This window comes from Natrix helvetica (genome assembly GCF_964273705.1).
Source record: "Natrix helvetica genome assembly, chromosome: 13".
Classification (NCBI taxonomy): Eukaryota; Metazoa; Chordata; class Lepidosauria; order Squamata; family Natricidae; genus Natrix; species Natrix helvetica.
This window is the reverse complement of record NC_138557.1, coordinates 9818524-9843809: the sequence shown is the minus strand read 5'-3', so window position 1 is coordinate 9843809 and position 25286 is coordinate 9818524. Positions and strand designations below refer to the sequence as shown.

The 25286-nt window shown below is 45.3% G+C and overlaps 1 protein-coding gene across 1 annotated transcript; it reads left to right on the top strand.

Annotated features, from left to right (window-relative positions):
• The first annotated feature begins 4909 nt into the window (after positions 1-4909).
• On the top strand, positions 4910-19035 carry LOC309398493 (glucagon receptor-like). Its single transcript, XM_081965437.1, has 12 exons — positions 4910-5040; positions 7102-7209; positions 8652-8773; positions 9774-9880; positions 12298-12454; positions 13158-13317; positions 14702-14762; positions 15557-15626; positions 16373-16461; positions 16578-16716; positions 17614-17655; positions 18913-19035. Exons 1-12 carry the CDS (start codon positions 4938-4940, stop codon positions 18982-18984), a joined length of 1230 nt encoding a protein of 409 aa, XP_081821563.1. The 5' UTR covers positions 4910-4937; the 3' UTR covers positions 18985-19035.
• The last annotated feature ends 6251 nt before the right edge of the window (positions 19036-25286 follow it).

Sequence of the window (25286 nt, the reverse complement as noted above, 5' to 3'; positions counted from 1 at the left end):
ATGCCAAAAAATATATATTGTTTGATTTCAAACAGAAAGCCTTTTTCCATTATGCTGGCAGCTTTATTGGCGGCTTCCAACATGCAAATCGGTGCCGGGCAACCTTTTCACAAAATGCCAATGTGATGTTTCCAGGAATCGGGAACAGAGACGCTTTATTTGGGTGCCACTTTGGGTTTCTTCTCAGATTGCCATTTGGTGGGCAGGTCGGGGTGACTTTGACTCACAAGGAAGCTGGGTTGTGGGTATGCGGAACAACAATACTGGAAAGGCCCTTGATACTCTGCCAGGCTCCTCATGCAAGTTGGTGTTATTTTTTAAAAACGTTTCTCTCTGTCTCTATCTCTGTCTCTCCCCTATTTTATCTATCATCTTTTCTATCATCTAACTCTCTCTGTATCTGCTATCTGTATCTACATCTACATCTACATCTATCTAACTGCTATCTGCTATCTATCATCCATCTATCTACTACCTACCTTCCTACCTTCCTACCTACCTACCTACTTACCTACCTACCTAGCTACATACCTATCTATCTATCATCTATCTATCTATCTATCTATCTATCTATCTATCATCTAACTATCTATCTATCTATTTTCTCTATAACTATCTATCAACTCTCTCTCTCTCTCTCTCTCTCTCTCTCTCTCTCTCTCTCTCTATATATATATATATATATATATATATATATATATATATATATATATATATATATATATATTTCTGTATCTCTCTCTCTCTCTCTCTATCCATCTATCTATCTACCATCTCTGTCTCTCTCTCTATTGCTAACAAAATCTCTATCTATATCAATTTTCTCTATAACTATCTATCCATCTCTCTCTTTCTATCTATCTATTTCTCTCTCTCTCTAAATATCTATCTGTCTATCTATCTATCTATCTATCTATCTATCATCTATCATCTCCATCTCTCTCCATTCATTATCTATCCATCCATCCATCCATCCATCCATCCATCCATCCATCCATCCATCTATCTATCTATCTATCTATCTATCTATCTATCTATCTATCAATTTTCTCTATAACTATCTATCTAGCTCTCTAGCTCTATCTATCTATCTATCTATCTATCTATCTATCTATCTATCTATCTATCTATCTATCATCTATCATCTATCTATCATCTATCTATCTATCATCTATCCATCTATCTATCATCTATCTATCTATCTATCTATCTATCTATCTATCTATCTATCTATCTATCTATCTGTTTCATCTATCTATCTCTATAATCTATATCATATATCTTATATATATCACCTGTGGCCTTATTCCCAAGTCGACCCTTGTTCTTTAGCTGTTCCCTTCTCCTGGCAGCTCTGCGCATGTGCACACTGGGAACAGGCTCCAGCTGTTCCTCTGCCTCACTGACGTCTGACTCCGAAGGCAGCTGATAACTGTCGGACGGCTCTGGCCCCCGCTCTGCCTCCAACACAAAGCCCTCATCAGAGCCTTCCCCAGACTCCAAGAATGGCCCATGTTCCTCCCCAACCTCCTCACTGATCCGAATCTGCTGCCAGCTCCACTGGCCGCTGGCAGGCCATAACACATGCCAAGCTTGGATACCCCAGCTCTCGTGGGGCAGCTTTGAAACTTTTTAAAGCCAATACGGCCTTTTAAAAATGTTTTTCTTCTATTTTTTTATTATTTTAGAGAGTGCTCAGGAGCATAGTTGGGTGAGTGATTCATGCGCCGAGGCTGTGGGCTCAAGATGAAGGATGTGCTTTCCTGCCATCATATAGCAAAACGGATTGGTTTCCTCTTGATGAGCTCTATCTTTATGGAGGTAAGAAAGTCAGATCAGCAAACAGCAAGAATTTGCCTTGTTCCCGGGGAATGTGTCAAGCGCAAAGAATTGGGATCACCAGTTAGGCTGCACTATAGAAGATTTATTCGAGCCTACACATATTGTTGTCTTAGTGACTAAGATGCTGAGCTTGTCAGAAAGGCTGCATAAAGAAGTGAGCCCCCGTTACTTGTCCCAGCTTCTGCCAACCTAGCAGTTCAAAAGCACGTAAAAAATGCAAGTAGAAAAACAGGAACCACCTTCGGTGGGAAGGTAACAGCGTTCTGTGCGCCTTCGGTGTTTAGTCATGCCGGCCACATGACCACGGAGATGTCTTCGGACAGCGCTGGCTCTTCGGCTTTGAAACAGAGATGAACACCTCCCCCTAGAGTCGGGAATGACTAGCACATATGTGAGAAGGGAACTTTTATCTTACCTTTATCTTTACACACAAGAATCTGGTTGATCAAAGTTCAACACTAAATTGGCACAGGGTAAGGCTCAAAAGAATTCAGGAAAGCTTGGATTTGGATCTCTTGTGGCAACGCAAAGATTGCAAACTGATGACACATTTAACTCTGCCCTTCCAGCTCTGCCTACTCTTCTCCTACAGAATTCTCCTGGATGCACCAGGACTTCCTGCCCACAATTGACTGAGCTCTTTAGCCTCCTGGAATGTGTTGTGAAAGGAGGTAGAATTCAGCTGGGGAGAAGTGAAATTTAACGGTATCTATTGGGCAGAAAGCGTCCCTGGTGGGTTGGAAGCAGGGGTGGTATTTTACCAGTTTGGACCGGTTCGGGCACGCTCAGCAAACCGGTTGTTAAACTGGTAAGATCCCACTCCTGGTTAGAAGGAGTTTCTGGATGATTTTTCCAACTGGACTGTTTTTCATTGAAGGAAAATAAGTTGCTCAATAGTACGTCTTTAATGGAAAACAGCAAGTGTCTAAACTTCATCAGGGCTAGGATCTTAGCCAACGGATTAAAACAAAAGAGACGGAATGGAGACAAGCCAGTGAATAGGAACCATTTTAGAAGCAAAGATCTTCCTCTTTAATTCTAAATCCCGGCTGAAGACTTTAGTCTTTTCCCCAAAAGAAGAAAAAACGTTGGTCTCCATTCTAGTTATTTCTGGCTTCAGCCAGTGATTGTAAAGGAGGCTTAATTCCACTGATTTTAAAGAGAAATGGGCGAATCCCAACTGAGCCATTAGGGCTCCCTTCCAAGTAAATCTGCATTAAAAGCTATGGCAGATTTTCTTTTAAAAGGTGCTTATTTTGCTTCGATCACACTCCGTAATCTTCAAAAATCCAAGTATTTAATGGGAGGATTCTCTCCGTGTTATTGCATGGAGTTGAAAATTGCCCCCATTAAGTAACGAAGAGCATCTCAATAATTACAAGTCTTTGGTACTGGCATCAGACATTACATCACAAATGATTTCACAAATGCAATTTCTTACGCACGTGTAGACTGTGGCTCACCATTTCGGCAGCTGGCTGTTGGACCAGCATCAAGTCACAGATGTGGGGGGGGGGGAGAGAGTTGGGGACATGATCAAATCTGAATGGTTTTTTAAAAACATTTTATTTTTAAACAAACAAGCACAGACAAACATAAAACATAAAACCGTCTTCCAGTATCGTACAGTGTGTCGATTGGTTACAAAACCTTTGTACATTTTCACCATAGTCTCCACTTACAATTTATATCGAATCTCGTATTGTCAATCTGATATATATGTATACAATTATTATCATTGTTGGACCTTTATTGGACTATAACTATCATGACTTCGTTTTATGCGGGATATTCTAAATTTGGAGAAAAATTTATATTATGGCATTTCATTACATCATCCTAAATCCATCCAGGAGTAATACATCTTTATAAAATTCTCTAGCATATTTCACTTCCCTATTCTTTTTTGTCTAACCATTGATAAGACAAGTCCCATGTTTCATAAAATTGTTTATCTTTGGTTACAAATCAAAGAGTATTGAGTAGGCACCTCTTCCCCCTTGTCCAGGAAAGACCGTCTTATCTATCAGGACAGAAATCAGGCTGGAGGCATATTATGGACATGAATAAAATGAACGCAGTACATTATGCGATGTGACCTGTCCTCGCTCAGAGGAATTGAAATCCATTGAATGGATTTGGACTGATTAGGAGTTGACGTCCCCTGGACTTTAAGTTGTCAAGGTTTGGACACCCCTGCTTTAGGGCAAAAATGCCAGTTTCTAGATCAGCGATGGTGAACCTTTTTTGTGTGCCATAAGTGGGGGGAACGCAAGGGGATCGTGTGCAGGCGTTCCGCACCCATAATGCAATGCGCGACCTCCCCAGTGCGCATGCATGCACTACGGGTGCGACCCCCCCATTTTTGCATGCTTTTCTCACCCTCCCCAGGCTCCAGAGGCTTTATAGGAGCCTGGGGAGGGTGAAAACAGCCTCCCCTGCCCCCCTCCCGAAGCCCTCCGGAGGCTTCAGGGGCCTTCAGGAGGCTTCCCTGAAGCCTCCAAAGCAGTCAAAATGACCCTCCAAGCAAACCAGAAGTCACTTCCAGTTTGCTCGGAGGGTCGTTTTAAGCACTCTGAAGGCTTCAGGGACCTTCAAGAGGCTTCCCTGAAGCCTCTGGAGCAGTCAAAATGACCCTCCGAGCAAACCGGAAGTCCGTTCCCAAACTTACGTTTTGCCCATAGGGCCAGTTTTTTGCTCTCCGGAGGCTTCAGGGAAGCTCATGAAGCCTCCAGAGGACCTCCGGGGAGGGGAGGCTCTTTTCACCCTCCCGCGGCTCCTATAAAGCCTCTGGAGCCTGGGGAGGGTGAAAAATGGCTTTAAAAAAGGGTGAACGCAGCTGGCCAGCACACGCATGCACGCTGGCCAGCTGACAAGGCAGCGCCTCGCGTGCCCTGACAAATGGCTCCGCGTGCCACCTGTGACACGCATGCCATAGGTTCACCATCACTGCACTAGATCTTATAATGTTGCTCCAGAACACCACAACCACATGGCCTTAGACAGCACCAGGGAAGCAGAGTGGAGGAAATCCAGATAGAGATAGCATGCTCTGAATATTGGGCTTCTGACAAGTCTAATAAAGGTGTGATTTTATGCAGAGTTGCAGTGCAAAGATTCTAGAGAAGACATTTGACCAGTGGTTGAGATATAAAGATGAATGCATGGAGAAGATGGCAAACGATCCTTATCCTTCAGGTGAGCATCTGTGTCTTCGGTGGACTGTCAGTCATAGAAAAAAATGGTGTCTTGCAGGTAAAATTACAGAATAACAAGAGTTGGAAGGGACCTTGGAGGCCTTCTAGTTCAACCCCCTGACCAAACTCCCCGGCCAAATACAGGAGATCCTGTATTTTAGACAAATGGCTCTCGAATCACACCTTGAAAACCTTCAATGATGGGGCACCCATAAGTCTGGGAGCCATTGCAATGATTAATTCTTCTCACTGTCTGGAAACTTCTCCTTAGTTCTAAGTTGTTTCTCTCCATGATTCGTTTCCACCCATTGCTTCTTGTCCTGCCCTCAGGTGCCTTGGAGAATAGCTTGACCCCTTCCTCTCTGTGATAGCCACTCAAGGACTTCAAGAAAGTTGCTATCATATCAACCTTAGTCCGTCTCTTCATTACCCTAGACCAGTGATGGCGAACCTTTTCGGCATCAAGTGCCCAAACCAGAACATGCATGAATGTGTGTGCGCTGGATCACCAGAAACCTGGAGACTGGCTGGCTGGCGTGCACATGCCTGTTTTTTTTGCTGGTTTTGGACATTTTTCGGGGCATTTTCAAGCCGGTTTTGGGGGGGGGGCTGTTTTCAGGCCGTTTTTTGACTGCCTGGAAAATGGGCTGGAAAATTGGTCAAAAATGGACTGAAAAAGCCCCCAAAAGGCCCCAAAAGGCCTGAAAAAGCACTGAAAAACAGCCTGGTTTTTGGCTGTTTTCCAGCGCTCCGGTGCCCGCAAAGACGTTGGCCAATGTGCATGTGTGCTGGAAACCAGAAGAGCAGTTGGCAACGGCGCACATGCCTACAGAGAGGGCATGCCACCTCTGGCACACTTACCATAGGTTCGCCATCACAGGACTAGACACACCTAGATGGATGGATGGATGGATGAATGAATGAATGTTGTTGTTTTAACCATTCAGTCGTGTCTGACTCTTCACAACTTTATAGACAAATGCTCTCATGCTACCCTGTAAAATGCAGCTTCTTTCAATGGTTGGATGTTCATCTTTGTATCAGTTTTGATGTTATCAAGCCAACTTTGCTTGCACCCTTCTTCTTGTTCAACTAACCACTCCTAGCATCCTTGACTTCTGCAATAAATTTGCCTGCACGGCATGGCTAAAGTGAATCAGACATAGTCTTGTGGTTTTAGCTACCAGTGATGCATCTGGTTTTATACAATTCAGCACCTCTCTGTTGGTTGATCTGGCTGTGTTCTGAGCTAGGCTTCCCCCAAAAGCACGAGGCAGAGTCCTGGTCCCGACAAAACCCCTTTTATTAAATGAATGTGAGTTCCTCCCATTCACATTCAGCAAGGCCCCTGTAAACAGTCTTTCAAAGGAATATTTATGACCACAGACCTTATCTATCTTGGAAAGCTGCCATGTCAATAGTTTCCAAATGAGGTGCTGTGCAAGGAAAGACTGGGCACAGAGTCTCTGAGATTCACGGACAGATCTTCACACTCTTGAAACGAATCTAATGACTGACCGAATTGTTTCCTGCAAAAGCCCCCTCCCCTTTCGCTCCTCTTTTATTTCCTATGGGAGAAGCCATTCACCATCCACCTGTGACTTTACTCCCAAGTCAACCCTGATTTCTGAGTGGTTCTTTTCTTCTGTCAGCTCTGCGCAGGTGCACTTTGGGAACAGGCTCCAGCTGTTCCTCTGCCTCACTGCTGTCTAGCTCTGTAGGCACCTGATCACTGCCAGACGGCCTCGGCTCCCTCTCTGCCTCTGACGCAGAGCCCTCGTCCGAGCCTTCCCCAGCCTCCAGGACTGGCCCATGCTCCTCCCCTACCTCCTCACTGTCTGACTCTGCTGCCAGCTCCACTGACGGGCTGCAACAGGCTGTCCATGATATACGCAACAATTTAATCCAGGAATGAATGAATAGTCAAATGAGCAAAGGTAGAGAGTTTCTTGGTATCAATACTGTTGACTGTGAACGCTTAGAAGCCTGTGGGTATTCTAGTCCTCTCCCCAGTTAAATCACGGTCATCCTACCCAACCAGTCTCGCCTCTGTGTCTTGCAGGCCTCTTTTGCAACCGAACATTCGATATGTATGCATGCTGGCCAGATGGGAATCCAGGAGCTACTGTCAACGTATCTTGTCCTTTCTATCTACCCTGGTACGAGAAAGGTAAGCAAGGTTGGGATTTGTGGAGTACTTGGAAAGGGATCAGCAAAGCACCAGTAGTAACTCGGCAGCCTAGGTTGCTGGAACTGGCGGAGACCCAGGCCTGCCACGCCCCCAAACTGGTTCTTCTCCTCCTCCTCTGTCGGCGCCATCTTGATTTTCAGTTCTGCGCCTGCCCAGAACAATTTTCACTGCAGAAATGTAGGATTTTCCCCCCTTTTCTAACGTTTTGCGCATGGGCAAACCTTTTTAGTTGGAAATGTGCCCCTTGCGTGGAGCATGCGTTTGGTGTGCGAACGAAGCGAGCAAGCGTGCACAAAACGTTTTGCGCGTTGGACTGGCAGTAATGCCGCCCCTGATACTAAACCATCTTCTGCTTCCCCTGGTGTCTTTTGAAAGACTTGGTTGGAGCTGGGCAGCGCTCCAAATTGAACTAAATAAATAAACAAACAATAGTTTTTTTAAAATATATATATACTGGATATCAACTCCCAGAATCCCCCACTGATATCACAGAAAGAATGATGGATATTCCTCCCACTCTTTCTGGGCTACTCAATAAGGCTTTCTTTGATAACTGCTCCATCTGGCGATTATAAGAGGAAAAGCAGATGGTCGTAGGCTTTTAACAGAATGCAGCGCTTACGTTGTGGGAAAACCTTCTTGCGTATTACCTGTCAATCAAGCCACCAAGTAGAGCAGTTTGGATCTCTTAAAAGATTCTAACTGTGCCCGTTTTTGGGCCCCCCTCAGAAATATAAAAGATGGTACAAAGTGTAGGAAGTTATCACCCACCCCTCTCCTAGAAAAATGAAATATTTTAGGAAATATTAAAAGGACGGAATATTTCCCCCTAAAAGGGAGGCAGGAACTCTCTCTCACACACACCCATCTTTGTCAATGGGCCATTAAGGCCTGAGCCAGACTATTCGACATAACAAAGATCTACCTCCTTCAGGCAGAGCCATAATAGGAATCCCAAAACCATTTCATTACATCATCACCCAGCAATAGCTCAACCAACCTTGGGACTCAAAAGACAGACAGCCTACAAAGTTAGCTAAGACCCCCGCCTCCTGGGAGTCTGAGTTGATTGTTTTCACTGTCAGAAAGTTCCTCCTTGTTTCTAGGTTGAATCTCTCCTTGCTCAGTTTCCATCCGTTGTCCCTTGTCTAGCCTTCGGGTGCTTTGGAAAACAGTTTGACCCCCCTCCTCTCTGTGGCAGCCCCTCAAATACTGGAAGACTGCTATCCTGTCTCCCCTGGTCCTTCTCTTCCCTAGACTAGCCAGGCCCAGTTCCTGCAACTGTTCATTGTATGTTTTAGCCTCCAGTCCCCTCATCATCCCTGTATTTGACTCCTTCTTTTCTGCCTATAGAACAAGGGGTGAAAAATCAAGCAGACAGATGTAGAGTCCTTGCTGATTCTCACTCTTTGTGCTTGCAGTTAAGCATGGGGTCGTGACCCGCCAATGTGGGCTTGACGGGAATTGGGTGCTGCTGAATGGGACGGCGTTTTGGCGGGACCACATCCAGTGTATCGAAGAGATGGAAACCACCACGAAAGAGGTGAGGAACAAAGTCACTTAGAACTGAGAGTCAGGATAATGATTTATGAGGGCTGCTCTTCAGCAATCGAGAAAGGAGTAGCTTCAAGGTTACGAGAGGTGATCATACCGCATCAAACTGTGTTGGTGAGGCCCCACTTGGAATACTGCATCCAATTCTGCTCACCATGATACAAAGATAAGTCAGTAAGCGAGTATGGAAGACAGGAAGGAAGGAGAAGGGAAGGGAGGGAGGGAGAGAAGGAAGAAAAAGGGAGGGAGGGAAAGAAGGGAGGGGGAGAGGGAAGGGAGGAAGAGGGAGATAGGGAAGGAAGAAGGAAGGAAGGAAAGAAGGAAGGAAGGAAGGAAAAGGGAAGGGAGGGAGGGAAAGAAGGGAGGGGGAGAGGGAAGGGAGGAAGAGGGAGATAGGGAAGGAGGGAGGGAAGGAGGAAGGAAGAAAGGAAGGAAGGAAGGAAGGAAAAGGGAAGGGAGGGAGGGAGAGGAGGAAAAAAAGGGAGGGAGGGAAATAAGGGAGGTGGAGAGGGAAGGGAGGAAGAGGGAGATAGGGAAGGAAGGAAGGAAGGAAAGAGAAGGGAGGGAGGGAGAGGAGGAAGAAAAAGGGAGGGAGGGAAATAAGGGAGGGGGAGAGGGAAGGGAGGAAGATAGGGAAGGAGGAAGGAAGGAAGGAAAAGGGAAGGGAGGGAGGGAGAGGAGGAAGAAAAAGGGGAGGGAGGGAAATAAGGGAGGCGGAGAGGGAAGGGAGAAAGAGGGAGATAGGGAAGGAAGGAAGGAAGTCTGCTTTGGATAACATATACAACTGATGTACAATGGATAGGGTTTGTTTTCAGGTTAGCAGTTTCAATTTTACATTGGTAAAATGGTAAATTGGTAAAATAGGAAGTCCCCACCCCCCGCTTTACAATGAGTGCTCTCCTTTGTTGTACTTCATGGTGCAAACCATACATTGATTTGCCCTACACTCCTTTTCTCCTGCTTGAGAGACCTCCTTCTTTCTCCTGTAGGAAGCAGCTCATCGCCTTATGGTCAGCTTCAAAGTCCTCTACACCGTGGGCTACTCCCTCTCGCTCCTGGCCCTGATCTTGGCTCTGTTCATCTTGACTATCTTCAGGTAATGCTGCCCTTGAGAGCTGAGGAAGCTTCCAAGCACCACATTTAGAGAAGATTCAGACCCCAATAATATAGTGTCGTGTTTCTCCACCTAAATGTTAAGGTTCCCCTCGCACCTGCTGTATGTGATAGTTGTTCCTGACTCTAGAGGGCGGTGCTCATCTCCGTCTCAAAGCCGAAGAGCCAGCGCTGTCCGACGATGTCTCCATGGTCATGTGGCCGGCATGACTAAACACCGAAGGCGCACGGAACGCTGTTACCTTCCCACCAAAGGTGGTTCCTATTTTTATACTTGCATTTTTACGTGCTTTTGAACTGCTAGGTTGGCAGAAGCTGGGACAAGTCACGGGAGCTCACTCCGTTACGCGGCGCTAGGGATTCGAACTGCTGAACTGCTGACCTTTCTGTTCGACAAGCTCAGCATCTTACCCCCTGAGCCACCATGTCCCTAGGAACTTTAAAATGTGTGGATTTCAACTCCCAGAATTCCCCAGCCAGGAGAGAGTTGTCTGGAAATGTCTGGGAGTTGAACTCCACACAACTTAAAATTTGCCAAGCTGGTGAAACGCTGATACGGAGTGGGGTCCTTCCTTCAACTGTGCAATTGTGATGATGTTACCTAGTTTGGTCATGAAAGATCTGCAAGAAAGAACTAAACTCAGAGAGCATCAGGGACCCCACAGTTACCAATATTCTCTTCTATCGGTACTTAATACAGGGATTATTTCAACTTTTTTCCTAAAATTAAACTGAGGTTTGCCTTTCAGTGACTAAGATGTTGAGCTTGTTGATCAGAAAGGTCGGCAGTTCGGCGGTTCGAATCCCTAGCACCGCATAACGGAGTGAGCTCCCATTACCTGTCCCAGCTTCTGCCAACCTAGCAGTTCAAAACCATATAAAATACAAGTAGAAAAATAGGGACCACCTTTGGTGGGAAGGAAACAGTGTTCCGTGCGCCTTTGGCGTTTAGTCATGTCAGCCACATGACCACGGAGACGTCTTCGGACAGAGCTGGCTCTTTGGCTTTAAAACGGAGATGAGCACCGCCCCCTAGAGTCGGGAACGACTAGCACGCTTGTGCGATGGGAACCTTTACCTTTATCTTAAATCCATTATTCAGTCTCCTACACTCTGAAATAATGGAGACCAAAGCTTGACCTTCCTCTTTGTGATATCTTTTCAAGAGTGGAAAAGATTTAGCTGGCCTTTTTTCATTCAGCCATTTTTCTCAGGGCTAAATATATCCATTTCTTTCTGCCTTTCTTTGTAGCGTTCACTTTTTGATCTTCCTCTATTCTTGTTGCCGTTGTCTCAATCCACTCCAGTTTCTCTGAATTCTTCTTAAAATATGGCACCAGGACTACATGCTCATGGAAAATAACATGGAAGAGTTCCTTCTCTTGATTTAAATGTTGACGGAATCATCCTCTTGTCAAATCTTTTTAGAGTTGATCCTTTGGGTTTCTGTTGAGAATCTTTCATAGAAATGTTAAGGTTCTTCAAGACCAGCGGTCACCAACTGGTGGTTTGTGGACCACTGGTAGTCCGTGAGAACATTTTGGTGGTCCACAGAAAAATTATTGGCATTTTTTATATTGTACTAAATACTTCTTATCTTTTAAAAAAAATCATATTAGTGGTCCATGAGATTAAAATTATGAATGTAGTGGTCCTTGAGGTCCGAAAGGTTGGTGATCCCTGTTCTAGACCAGGGGTGTCCAATCTTGGCAACTTTAAGACTTGTGGACTTCAACTCCCAAAATTCCCCAGCCAGCTTTGCTGTTGATTGTTGTTGATTGTTCCAAACACATGACTGCTCAATTCTCCTTGAAAGCCCCCCAAAAGAGGAAACTCTTCCTCCAATTGATTCCACCCTATCATGAAGGCTGTCACAAAAAATGTTGTCTATTAATACAATACAATACAATACAATAGCAGAGTTGGAAGGGACCTTGGAGGTCTTCTAGTCCAACCCCCTGCCTAGGCAGGAAACCCTATACCATTTCAGACAAATGGCTATCCAACATCTTCTTAAAGACTTCCAGTGTTGGGGCATTCACAACTTCTGGAGGCAACTTCTGTTCCACTGATTAATTGTTCTAACTGTCAGGAAACTTCTCCTCAGTTCTAAGTTGCTTCTCTCCTTGATAAGTTTCCACCCATTGCTTCTTGTTCTACCCTCAGGTGATTTGGAGAATAGTTTGACTCCCTCTTCTTTGTGGCAGCCCCTGAGATGTTGGAACTCTGCTATCATGTCTCCCCTAGTCCTTCTTTCTCTTAAGCTAAACATACCCAGTTCCTGCAACCGTTCTTCATATGTTTTAGTCTCCAGTCCCCTAATCCTCTTTGTTGCTCTTCTCTGCACTCTGCACACTATTAAGCTGATGTTATTATGACAATTCTGCCTTGGTCTTTCAGGAGGCTTCGCTGCACTCGGAATTATATTCATGCCAATCTTTTTGCTTCCTTTGGTCTACGGGCCATATCGGTGATTGTGAAGGATGCGTTGCTGGAGAAGATGTGGGGAAGGGAGACCTTCCAGATGTCTGACTGGGAAGACTTATTGAGTCACGAGGTACGTACCATTTTCCCAAGGGTAGTTTCAGATAGTGGAGGTTAATGACCCTAGAAGGACTTTTCCCCGAGATCTCGTATGTTTTAAGCCAGGAGATCACGAGGATTGTCTGGCAGTCATTGTAGAAATCATTGCCCAGGAGATCAGAAGCTTCTTCCTTACCCTCCAGTGGGAGTTAAGTTCCTGTCATCCCAAAGGTGCTTTTTCTTTCAAGAGATTTCACAACTACAGACCTTGATCAGGCTTGGAGAGCTGCCAGACCGATATCTTCCAAACTCCATGCTGTAGCAGCAATTACTTGGCAAAAAGTCAGGAACAGATCTTCACTCTCATGAATTGAACTAATTGTCTCCTGCAAACTCCACGCCCCTTTCGCTCCTCTTTTATTTCCTCTGGGAGGGGCCATTCACCATCCACCTGTGCCTTTACTCCTGAGTCGGGCCCTTGTTCCTTAGCTGCTCCCTTCTCCTGGCAGCTCTGCTCATGCGCATATCAGGAACAGGCTCCAGCTGTTCTTCTGCCCCACTGATATCTGACTATGAAGGCAGCTGATAACTGTCAGACGGCCACGGCCCTATCTCTGCCTCCGACACAGAGCTCTCTGAACTTGGTGGCTTTCTTGCAGATGTTTAATTACCAAACCAGGTAACATCATCAGTGCCACTCTTTCAACGGCTGTTTTCTCTGCTTCCTTTCTCTTAAGGCTGCCATTGGTTGCCGGGTGGCTCAGGTCTTGATGCAATACTGCATTCTAGCCAATCACTATTGGTTTCTGGTGGAGGCCGTCTACTTATACAAACTGCTGATTGGCGACGTGTTTTCAGAGAAGAATTACTACACACTGTACCTCTACCTTGGCTGGGGTGAGATGAAATGAGGGAAGGAGAAGGTGGTTTGTTCCTTTAATGTTGGGGGCCAGGATTCAAATGATTTCAGTCTTCCCCATTATGCAGAACGTATTTGGAGAACATGAATAGAATTTAGAATAGAATAACAGAGTTGGAAGGGACCTTGGAGGTCTTCTAGTCCAACCCCCTGCCTAGGCAGGAAACCTTACACCTTACATCATGGTAGAGAAACCCTCATTACACTCAGGATACTCTTGGGGAGGTACATGGAGACAAGATGCGATCACCCTTACCAACCTTTGTCTTCAAGCACAGGAATGAAGTGTTTGCAGCTAATAGTTCGACTCTCTATGTAAATAGGGATGCTGCCACTGGTTGTAAGGACTGGCTGCAGGTCACTTTTTTTCAGTGCCATCGTAACTTCAAAAAGTCGCTAAACAAATGATTATAGAAGTGGAAGACTACCTGTTCCCTCCTCCATCCTTCTTTTATTTTATTTTTAGTTTTTTTTTCTCCTTCCTTGAGTCAGAATAATAGAAAGCGCTTTACTGTGGCATTTTAAAATCTGCAGAACTGATTCCAGTGGCAAAATTTGCGTTCCCTGGGCAATATCCCCTCTTCAATTGGATCCATTCAATGGCTTACGGAACCCGAGACTGACTTCTTGGGTGCAATGCTTTCGGCGCCTAAGAAAAACCAGTAAAATAAAACAACAGCCAGGAACCAACTTGTTGGAGAGAGACTGGCCAAGCTGGAGGGAGGAGTCAAGCGGGGAATTAGCCTGGAATCTTCACATAGGCACAAAAGGGCAAGGCAAGACCTTCCCTTTAAACGCCATTTAATTTTACCTTTTCTAGCTCAGAGTCAAACTGCCAGTCTGAGAAGGTTCCTGTGAAATAGCCATAAGCAATAAAGTAGCTACCGTATTTTTTGGAGTATAAGACACACCTTTTCCCCTCAAAACAGAGGGTGAAAATCTGGGTGCGTCTTATACACTGAATACAGCAATTGTGGCCTCCCAAAACCCCACCCCCTTTGCAAAAATGGCCATGCAGAGCCTTTAGGAGGCTTCTAGAGTGCTTCTGGGGACTGAGGGCAAAAACGAGCAAAAAATGGTCCATTTTTTTGCTCGTTTTTGGCCCCACCCCCCCCGCCTCCAGAAGCCCTCTATAAGCCTCCTAAAGGCTCTGCATGCCTTTTTTAAAAAAAAACAGGCCCGCAGATTGCAAAAACTTTTTTTTTTGCCTCATCAAAATCTTGGTGCGTCTTATATTCTGGTGCATCTTATACTCCGAAAAATACGGTAGTGGAATTCTTCACATGTGGATCTGGTTGTTGATGTCTAGCACAACTTGCTGGCTTATTCTCATGATTGTTTTGTCTTTTTAAAAAAAAATAGGGACCCCTGTGGCCTTTGTGGTACCCTGGATGGCTGCCAAATACTTGAAGGAAAACACAGAGTGAGTCTGGGGATGCTGGATGGGAACCAATGTTCAGCCATTTTTTTTTGACAGAAGCTCATGTAGATGACAATACACAATGTCACTGTTGCGGCCCGCCAGCGGCCAGCAGAGTTGGGCAGTGAGGAGGTTGGGGAGGAAGATGGGGCAGTGCTGGAGTCTGGGGAAGGCTCTGAGGAGGGCTCTGTGTCGGAGGCAGAGAAGGGGTCAGGGCTGTATGCCAGTTATCAGCTGCCTTCAGAGTCAGACATCAGTGAGGCAGAGGAACAGCTAGAGCCTGTTCCCAGTGTGAGCATGCACAGAGTTGCCAGACGAAGGGAACAACTAAAGAACAGGGGTCGACTTGGGAGGAAGGCCACAGGTGGATGATGAATGGCCCCTCCCAGAGGAAATAAAAGAGGAGCGAAAGGGGAGTGGAGTTTGCAGGAGACAATCAATTCATTCGGTCGTTAGATTTGTTTCAGGAGTGTGAAGATCTGTCCATGAATCCCAGAGACTTTTCTTGCACACTACTGCATTTGGAAAATATTTACATGGCAGCTTTCCAAGCTAGATAAGGTCTGTGGTCATAAATTCACCTTTGAAAGGCTGTTTGCCAGGCCTTTGCTGAATGTGAATGAGGGGAACTCACGTTCGTTTAATAAAAGGGGTTTTGTCAGGCCCAGGAATCTGCTTTTTGAGGAAGCCTAGGTCAGAATACTATCAACAGTCTGTTAGAACATTTATCGGTGCTATGGATGATCAGAATATGGTCTTATTTATGTCCAATGGCTGCCTCATTTTGTATCCTGCAGGTGCTGGGGAGTTAATGAGAACATGGCTTACTGGTGGATTATTCGTATCCCTATCCTGCTGGCATCTATGGTAAGCACGACTCCAGTTGGAATGGGAGGGAGATGACAGGATGAGGTGAAGTCTTCTGTTTTTGAAAGTCTACCTTAGGGTCTGAGAAGAACATTGACATTAAACTTTGAAAAAAAGACTGCAGTCCCCATCATTTTATTATGTAATGTTGAATTGATTTAGAATAGAATAGAATAGAATAGAATAGAATAGAGAATAGAATAGAATAGAGAATAGAATAGAATAGAGAATAGAATAGAATAGAGAATAGAATAGAGAATAGAACAGAAAATAGAATAGAATATAGAATAGAATAGAATAGAATAGAATAGTATAGAAAATAGAATAGAATAGAAAATAGAATAGAATAGAAAATAGAATAGAAAATAGAATAGAATAGAAAATTCTGTGCGCCTTCGGCATTTAGTCATGCCGGCCACATGACCACGGAGACGTCTTCAGACAGCGCTGGCTCTTCGGCTTTGAAACGGAGATAAGCACCGCCCCCTAGAGTCGGGAATGACTAGCACATACGTGCAAGGGGAACCTTTATTTTTACCTTGTGGAAGTTTGAATAATCTAATCGATAAGAGTTAATGCTACTTCAATGCCTAAAATTAGTTTTTAAAATTGCTTTCTCAAGATTTCAGCCCATAACAGATATAAAAATCATCGCTGATTTCATCTTTTTAACCTTATTCTGTAATGAAAATATTTGTTCGGAAATCTCAGCCATCTTCTAATGCAGGCTTCCTTTTCCTTCCCAGATTAATCTGTTGATTTTCATGCAAATTCTCAAAGTGATCTTGGCTAAGTTACGGGCTAGTCAGAAGGACTACGCGGATTATAAATTGCGGTGAGTTGAGATCCCCAGGCAGGCAATGGTGGTTTGATTGTGGCTTCCTAACAGAAGGTTGTTTATCTAGGCTGATTCTGCCCTATTCGTTCTGACATCTCTATGCTCTCTTGCAGGTTAGCCAAGGCTACCCTCACCCTCATCCCTCTCTTTGGGATCCATGAAGTGGTCTTCATCTTTGCCACAGATGAGCAAACCACGGGAATCCTGCGCTACATCAAAGTTTTCTTCACACTTTTCCTTAACTCCTTTCAGGTACCTTTCACCTCAACGCCATTCCGATTCATCTTTCAGATATTTACGGTTGGATCCGGGGGTGGGTTGCTGCCGGCATTATTGTTGGTTCGGCACGCAAAACAGAACAAGAACTGTTTTGTCCCAGCTTCTGCCAACCTAGCAGTTCAAAAGCACATAAAAAATGCAAGTAGAAAAATAGGAACCACCTTTGGTGGGAAGGTAACAGAGTTCCGTGCGCTTATAGGTGAGGCGTTGGGAGGGGACATTTGCAGGAAACAACCATTCAAAATTAGCAGTGAAGAAAGTCGCTGTCTTAAAGCCGTGTTTGAATATCTGGTTTGTTTTGTTGTATTCTGAGTTATCTGGGCCTTTGGCCAAAAGGTTTGTTATCTTGCAATTAAACAGTGGCAAACAGCAAGCCTGTGTTTGGTTGCACTATAGAAGATTTATTCGAGCCTACACATATTGTTGGACGCAGTGGCGTAGTGGCTAGGATGCTGAGCTTATCAGAAAGGCTGCTTAAAGGAGTGAGCTCCCCTTACTTGTCCCAGCTTCTGCCGACCTATCAATTCAAAAACATGTAAAATGCATGTAGAAAAACAGGAACTACCTTTGGTGGGAAGGTAACAGCATTCCGTGCGCCATTGGCATTTAGTCATGCCGGCCACATGACCACAGAGACGTCTTCGGACAGCGCTGGCTCTTTGGCTTTGAAACTGAGATGAGCACTGTCCCCTGGAGTCGGGAATGACTAGCACATACATGCGAGGGGAACCTTTCCCTTTTTAACAGGATACCAGCTTATACCCAATTCTGATATCTACCTTAGGCCAGATCCAATGCATTGCCCAATCACCACAATTTTAAGTATCGTGACAGAGGTGTGTAATAGCTAACATGTTCTATCTACTACAGGGGTTCCTGGTGGCTGTTCTCTACTGCTTTGCCAATAAGGAGGTGAGTATTTCCCCCCCCCCCCTCTCTTGACCCATCACTAATTCTGAACAGCTTCAGAGGGTCCCTTCAGGCTATCTCCCACTTTGGATTAAAAGAGCACTTGCAGGAGACCTCTGCACCGGTGTTTGTCAACCGTGGCAACTTTAAGAGCCAGTGGTGGGATTTCAAAATGTTTAACTACCGTTTCTGTGGCCGTGGCTTGGTCAGCGTGGCAGTGGAAGGGTACTGCAAAAATCCCCATTTCCTCCCCACCCCACTAACCTGCTTTCCACCTCCATTCTCCTATATGCAGGGCAACAAAAGAAGACCCAGCCGATCAGCTGGGACTTGGGAGGCAGAGAATAGATGGGGGTGGGGTGGGGCAGTCAGAGGTGGTATTTGCCAATTCTCCGAACTACTAAAAAATTCTGCTACCGGTTTGCTAGAACTGGTCAGATTTGGCTGAATACCGGAATGCTGATTTCAACTTCCAGTATTCCTGGCCAGTTTGGCTGCTCTAGACTGAGAGCAATTAAGAGCATCTTAATTGACGGTGTTTTTAAAGGAATCGGCAGTGTAGGATTTCGGCTTTACAGAGTTACTGTAAGCTTACAAGAGGAAGCCTAGATATTAATAAAATTCTACATCATTTCAGATCTAAGTTTTCAGAAAATATTAAGGTTCACGTAGTGGGCTAGGATTAGAGAGGCCCAGGTTCAGGTGCCCACTCAAACAAGCAGATGACAACTTTGGAAACTCAGTACACAGATGACTTACTCTCTGGAAAAAAAACACTGTGGGGGTAAGATACCCCTAATACTCCTCGGGGGTGGTGGTGTTCTGTTAAGATACAGCCTGTTGTGCCTTTAAATGGCTTCTACCATACTGCCGTAAAATGGCTTCTACTGTACAGCACAGTGGAGTTGCCATGGTAACAGCTTCACAGTACTCCACAAGGGGGCTCCCTCTGGTAAAAGGGAAAATCCAACATTAGAAATTACGTTTTATCCGGACATTTTACCCCTATAAATAAATACCTGGGCAACCCCGGGTTATCAGCTAGTCACATATAAAACATATGCTCAGAGAAAAGGCAGGATGTAAACATATATTTTTTTTAAAAAAAAACATGCATCCATCTTTTCTGCTATTCTCGTATACCCGAGTCACCAATTAATCTTCTACAAGTTTTGGTCTCCAAAAATTCCAATATTCCTGAGCTAAATGCTGTGAGGTCCAGGAAGAAACATGGACTCTCAAACATTCTTGTTGTTCCAGGTGAAATCTGAAATGAAGAAGAAATGGCAGTTGTGGAAACTGGACCATCCAGCGGTCAGCTGCAGTCAGTGAAGGGGATGATATGGGATTTGGTATATATCATACAGCAGGAATGTGCAGAAGCTGTTCAGATAGACCTTGGAACTGCTCCGATTGGGTTGTTGCTGCTGTTTAAGGAAACAATGATCTATTCTGGAATGACACTGATTGATGGATTGCTATCTTTACTCCCTTGAGGCCAAAGCCTGGGGAAAGATGCTTGAAGATGAGGAGGAAGTTCTGAAGAACATGATGGGAGAACTGTGGGGAACCAACAGCAAAAGGAACCCTGGAAGCTCTTCAAACAGCATTGCATGCATGTATCATGGGCCTTAATTTGCTCAGGATTCAACTTTTATTGGTCAGACACTTGACTTTCACAACAGGCGAGGGCCTTAATGCTCTCCAGGCACAAACGTATTGCGTTCTGCTCTTATGCCTTTCATATACAAGATGTGGCAGCTAGGAGGCGAAAGGACAGATCTTCATTTTCACTTCCGAACATCCTGGACCTAAGGGGAAGAAAACCAGAACAGCTTTTCATCAACTGATGACACATCTTGCTCCCTACTCAAGCAATGGCCAACTTAGCAATGGCCAACTCAAGCAACAGCCAACTTAGCTCTATCTTGGGAACTTCCCTAATATCTACAATGAGGTTCAGTGCCGATATCACATAACTGGGAAATGGTTTGAAGAACGTTAAGGACTTTTTTTGCGATTCGCAGGCTCAGGATTTATCTCCATTTTCTTCTTCTTTTTATATAGATAAGTGGAATCATGATTGCTGAAAGAAGCACGTTTAGCCTTGGCTAACCTCAGTGGTGGGATTAAAATAATTTAACAACCGGTTCTCTGCCCTAATGACCAGCTGGGTAGGCGTGGCTTGGTGGTCATGTGACTGGGTGGGCATGGCCAACTCAACGTCACTCAGGTCGATGGGCGTGACGATGCCATAAAGATTACGCGGAGAGGCAGTTTCTGTAAGCAGGGCAATAAAGATGAGGCTGGAAACAACACCAGAATGTTTCCTTCCTGCCTTCCTTACAGGATTAGCCCTGTAAAGAAGGAAAAAAACAAAAAGAAATTTCTTCCAACAACCAGTTCTCTGAATTGCTTAGAAAGTTAACAACCAGTTCTCCCAAATAGGTGCAAATTGGCTGAATCCCACCACTGGCTAAACTGCAAAAAAGGATGCTTTATGAAGGAACAGTGTACAGAGGGGTTCAGAGTTTAAAAATCCCCATCTTTTCATTTAAAAAGGATACTGGTATTGGACAACCATGATGCCCAGCTGTGCAAGAGGATGAAATTGTAGTGTTTTAAGCCAGCATAGAAAGAAAGAACCATACTCACTAGTTCGTGTTAAAAAAGAAAGGCATATCTAAATCATTTATAATTTGCAATGCATGCCTTCCCCCCAAAAAACAGCCTCAATCTAGATCAGTGTTTCTCAAACTTGGCAACTTGAAGATGTCTGGACTTCAACTCCCAGAATTCCCCAGCCAGCGAATGCTGGCTGGGGAATTCTGGGAGTTGAAGTCCGGACATCTTCAAGTTGTCAAGTTTGAGAAACACTGATCTAGATGCTGGGAAAAGAGGACGGCCAATATGAATGAAATTACTTTGGAATTTCAAAAAAGCATCCCTGCTGATATTGAAACCTGACAAATGTTAGGAAAAGGGCACTTCATTTGAGCCTGGCACGCTCCTTTGGATTTAAAAGATGTTGGTGCTTACAGTCATTTGTACTGCACATGTATTAAAAAGAGTGTAAATAAATATTTTTCCAGCAGAAGAGATGCATCATGGGGTCATCAACTGGTCAGATTGGTCAATGAAATATATTGTGTGAAATCTGTTGTGGGCCACCAGTGGCCAGCAGAGCTGGCAGCAGATTCGGACGGTGAGGAGGTTGGGGAGGAACCTGGGCCAGTCCTGGAGTCTGGGGAAGGCTCTGATGAGGGTTCTGTATCGGAGGCAGAGAGGAGGCCAGGGCCATATGACAGTTATCAGCTGCCTTCGGAGTCAGACATCAGTGAGGCAGACGAACAGCTGGAGCCTGTTCCTGATGTGTGCATGTGCTGGGCTGCCAGGAGAAGGGAACAGTTAAGGAACCATGGTCAAGTTGGGAGTAAGGCCACAGGTGGACGATGAGTGGCCCCTCCCAGAGGAAATAAAAGAGGAGCGAAAGGGGAGTGGAGTTTGCAGGAGACAATTGGTTCACTTAATTGGTTCGTGATTCTCCGAGACTCCTTGCCAAGTTTTGCAGAGATCAGCCTGGCAGCTCTCCAAGCCAGAGAAGGTCTGTGACTGTAAATCCTCCCTTGAAAGACTTTGCTGGATGTGAATGAACAGAATTCACAGTCACTTAATTAAAATGATTTTTAATTAAGACCAGGAGTTTGCTTTGTGGTTTGGGAAAGCCTAGGTTAGGTCAGAACAAAATCCCTTCCTGGGCTTGGATGCAAACTTGCAAAATTGTCCATAACTGAGCAGCATCTTCAATCATTTCAGCCTTGTTGTGACTTATTCACAGATGATGATGAATATTGGATCTACAAAAAAGGAAATCCCTTTCCCACAACCAATACTTAACACAAAGGCATCCGGCAATTCAAAGCCTCTCTCCCAGACCTCTCTGTGCGACGCATGGCACTCTCTCCAAATTTGGTGTCCTGTTGATTTATTACTTTGCAACTCCTATTATTTCAGCTGGGTCATTAGGTCTGATAAATACCTTCCAGTGCAGTTTGGTTTCACTACAATAATAGGCCGCTGAAGTTTCTGTATATGGCTCCTTCCAGATGTTCTTGAAGAGAGGATAAATTTCCCCTTAAGCATGGTTAACCATAGTGGTGGGTTGCAGGCAGTGCCTGCCGGGAGTACTGGGTACCATTCGGTACGGTGCTCTGGAGGGCCCACTCGCCTGCCCTCGTTCCTTACCTGTATTTGAAGGAAATAGGCCATCAGTGCCTGTGCAAGGCTCTGCTGAGCAGCTGGACCATCGCAGAGGCAACGGAGCATCACAGGAGGTAAGGACGCATTGCGCATGCGCTGCGGGGGTTCATGTAGTGGCTGCCGGGCCCCGTTGCACAGTACCGGGATCCGGAACCCACCACTGGTTAACAAACAGGGTAAGATTGTTTTAAGTCACACGTTTTTGGTCTTTACAATATCATTGTTTTATTTGAAAAGCATCTACTTCAGTATATCAAAAAATAGATTGCAATTTTTATTCTCGGTAAGAGTAAAAGTTCCCCTCACATATATGTGCTAGTCGTTCCTGACTCTAGGGGGCGGTGCTCATCTCCGTTTCTAAGCTGAAGAGCCAGTGCTGTCCGAAGACGTCTCCGTGTTCATGTGGCCGGCACGACTCAACGCCAAAGGCGCACGGAACGCTGTTACCTTCCCACCAAAGGTGGTTCCTGTTTTACTACTTGCATTTTTTACGTGCTTTCGAACTGCTAGGTTGGCAGAAGCCGGGACAAGTCACGGGAGCTCACTCCGTTACGTGGCGCTAGGGATTCGAACTGCGGAACTGCCGACCTTTCTGATTGACAAGCTCAGTGTCTTAGCCACTGAGCCACTGCATCCCTACAATGCTATAAATAGCCAAAAGTCTGGTTTTCACAATTTTAAAAAAAAGGCTCAGGTATGAAGACCTACCTGAACTGTACCACATCAGTCGGTAATTGAGCATTTTATGACTCAACCATCTTCTTTGCAAAACAGTCCCTGCATATTTAAGAGTAGCTGGCGTAACAGGAAAAAAACACACATTCTAGTCCAGGCATCTCCAATCTTGTCAACTTTACGACCTGCGAGCTTCAACTTTGACTTATATACCACTTCATAGGGCTTTTACACAGGCTGAGGCATTCTGGGAATGGACGTCAACAAGTTTTAAAGTTGTCAAGGTTGTAGACCTCTATCCTAAGCTAGAAGCTCTGCTTCCACTTTTCTCTAACCTCGTGACCTGTACATCATGATTACCGTCTACCTTGGCTCCGAGATCATTTTGAAACCTCCAGATGGGCAAGGTGTCAGGCCTGCAGCCAGATTTCTTTTGGGAAGGAACTACTATGCTGTTTCTATAGTGGGGAAATGGGAGGGGGGATTGTACGGAGTTAGATGATATGTAGCCATAACAATATTCTTTCTAGAAAGACAAGGTCATCCTTTGTCTTTGCATCTCTGCACCTGACTGGAACTGGATGAGTGAAACTGCCAGCATAGCAGTGGGAGCATTGGACCATGTGATGGACTTGTGGGTGTGGGGGCAAGATCTTGAACTTTCAACTGGGTGGGGAAAACCGGGAAGCTTTCAGATTCGGGTTTTTCCAGATGTGCCAACATGACTTTCTCAATCAATTGGAACTTTGAGAAATACTTTGCCTTGGACTCTGATTTAATTTTGGATGTTATTTGGAACCCGGACACAAGGAAGTTGTGTCCTTTTGAGTTTCTCCTCCAGTTGGAAGTAGTATAGCCATGCACAGTGGTTTAAATTGTTTTCTGTTCCATAAAGATCTATCTCGCCAGATATAATTTTTTAAAAAATCACAATCTTTAATATAAAAGACAAAAGTTGTACAGTATATATAATCCGTAGAGAAACCTGACTATAACAATTATTTAAAAAATCGAAGTACATTCTTTAAAATATTGTACCGCTTCTGAGGAATAGGCTTAGGACATGCATTGAAAAAAAATACACCCAACTCCCTTTAGCTATGAGGGTTAGCAGCCATGAACCCTGGAGTGTTAGCAGCTGTGAACTCTGGAGCAGTGGTGGGATTCAAAATTTTTTACTACTGGTTCTGTGGACGTGGCTTCGTGGGCATGGCTGGGGAAGGATACTGTAAAATCTCCATTCCCTGCCCACTCCAGGGGAAGGATACTGCAAAATCCCCATTCCCTACCCACTCCTGGGGAAGGATACTGCAAAATCCCCATTCCCTCCCCACTCCAGGGGAAGGATACTGCAAAATCCCCATTTCCTCCCCACTCCAGGGGAAGGATACTGCAAAATCCCCATTCCCTCCCCACTCCAGGGGAAGGATACTGCAAAATCCCCATTCCCTCCCCACTCCAGGGGAAGGATACTGCAAAATCCCCATTCCCTCCCCACTCCAGGGGAAGGATACTGCAAAATCCCCATTCCCTCCCCACTCCAGGGGAAGGATACTGCAAAATCCCCATTCCCTCCCCACTCCAGGGGAAGGATACTGCAAAATCCCCATTCCCTCCCTACTCCAGGGGAAGGATACTGCAAAATCCCCATTCCCTCTCCACTCCAGGAGAAGGATACTGCAAAATCCCCATTCCCTCCCCACTCCAGGGGAAGGATACTGCAAAATCCCCATTCCCTCCCCACTCCAGGGGGAAGGATACTGCAAAATCCCCATTCCCTCCCCACTCCAGGGGAAGGATACTGCAAAATCCTCATTCCCTCCTGATCAGCTGTGACTCGGGAGGCAGAGAATAGAAGGGGCAGGGCCAGCCAGTGGTGGTATTTACCGGTTCTCCGAACTACTCAAAATTTCTGCTACGGGTATTCCAGAACTGGTCAGAACCTGCTGAATGCCACCTCTGCTCTGGAGGAGTCCCCCCCAAACTTCAGAAATGGGGTGAAAGGGAGAGGGAAGTCCAATCAATGAACCAAGGCACTCTTTGGCTGCATCAGCCTTCTGATCGAACAGAGAATCTTTCTAAAGTTCAGCTAATCTTTCTGCACTAGTTGAACATGTCAAGGAGAAGCACCCAAAAGCTTGCTGCTGATGGCAGCCAAGCCAGTTCTGGGCGATTTAATTTGTAGGAAGGGAACCAAGTTCATTGAATTTTGTAATCTACATGTCAGGACTAAAAGCCATCTTTTGCTTTGGGGCTTCAGGCCTGCCGCATTTATTGCTGTGGGAAAACATGAGGGGGGGGATTATATGGAGTACGGGGAGAGATATAGTCACAGTAACACTCCTTTCTCAGAGAGTCAAGGACGTCTTGCCCTGCACCCAGAGTGGTGTGGCTGGGAGGCATCTCCAGTTGGGACGGTGCTTTGATTGGGCCATGTGATGGACATGTGGGAGCTAGGCAGGGGCTTGGACTTTCGTTTGGGCGGGGAAAGCCTGGAAGCTTTCAGATTTGGGTTTTCCCAGATGTGCCAATAGGACATCTCTCATAAAGTGGAACTTTGAGGAAACTCAAGCCTCGGAGTCTTCTTTCATTGGGGATCCTACTTGGAAGCCTGACACTACCGTTTTGAAATCTCTGGCAAATACAAGGTCTAGTGAGATGTTCGTATCTGCAATGAAAAGGCACTTCACGCCCTCCCA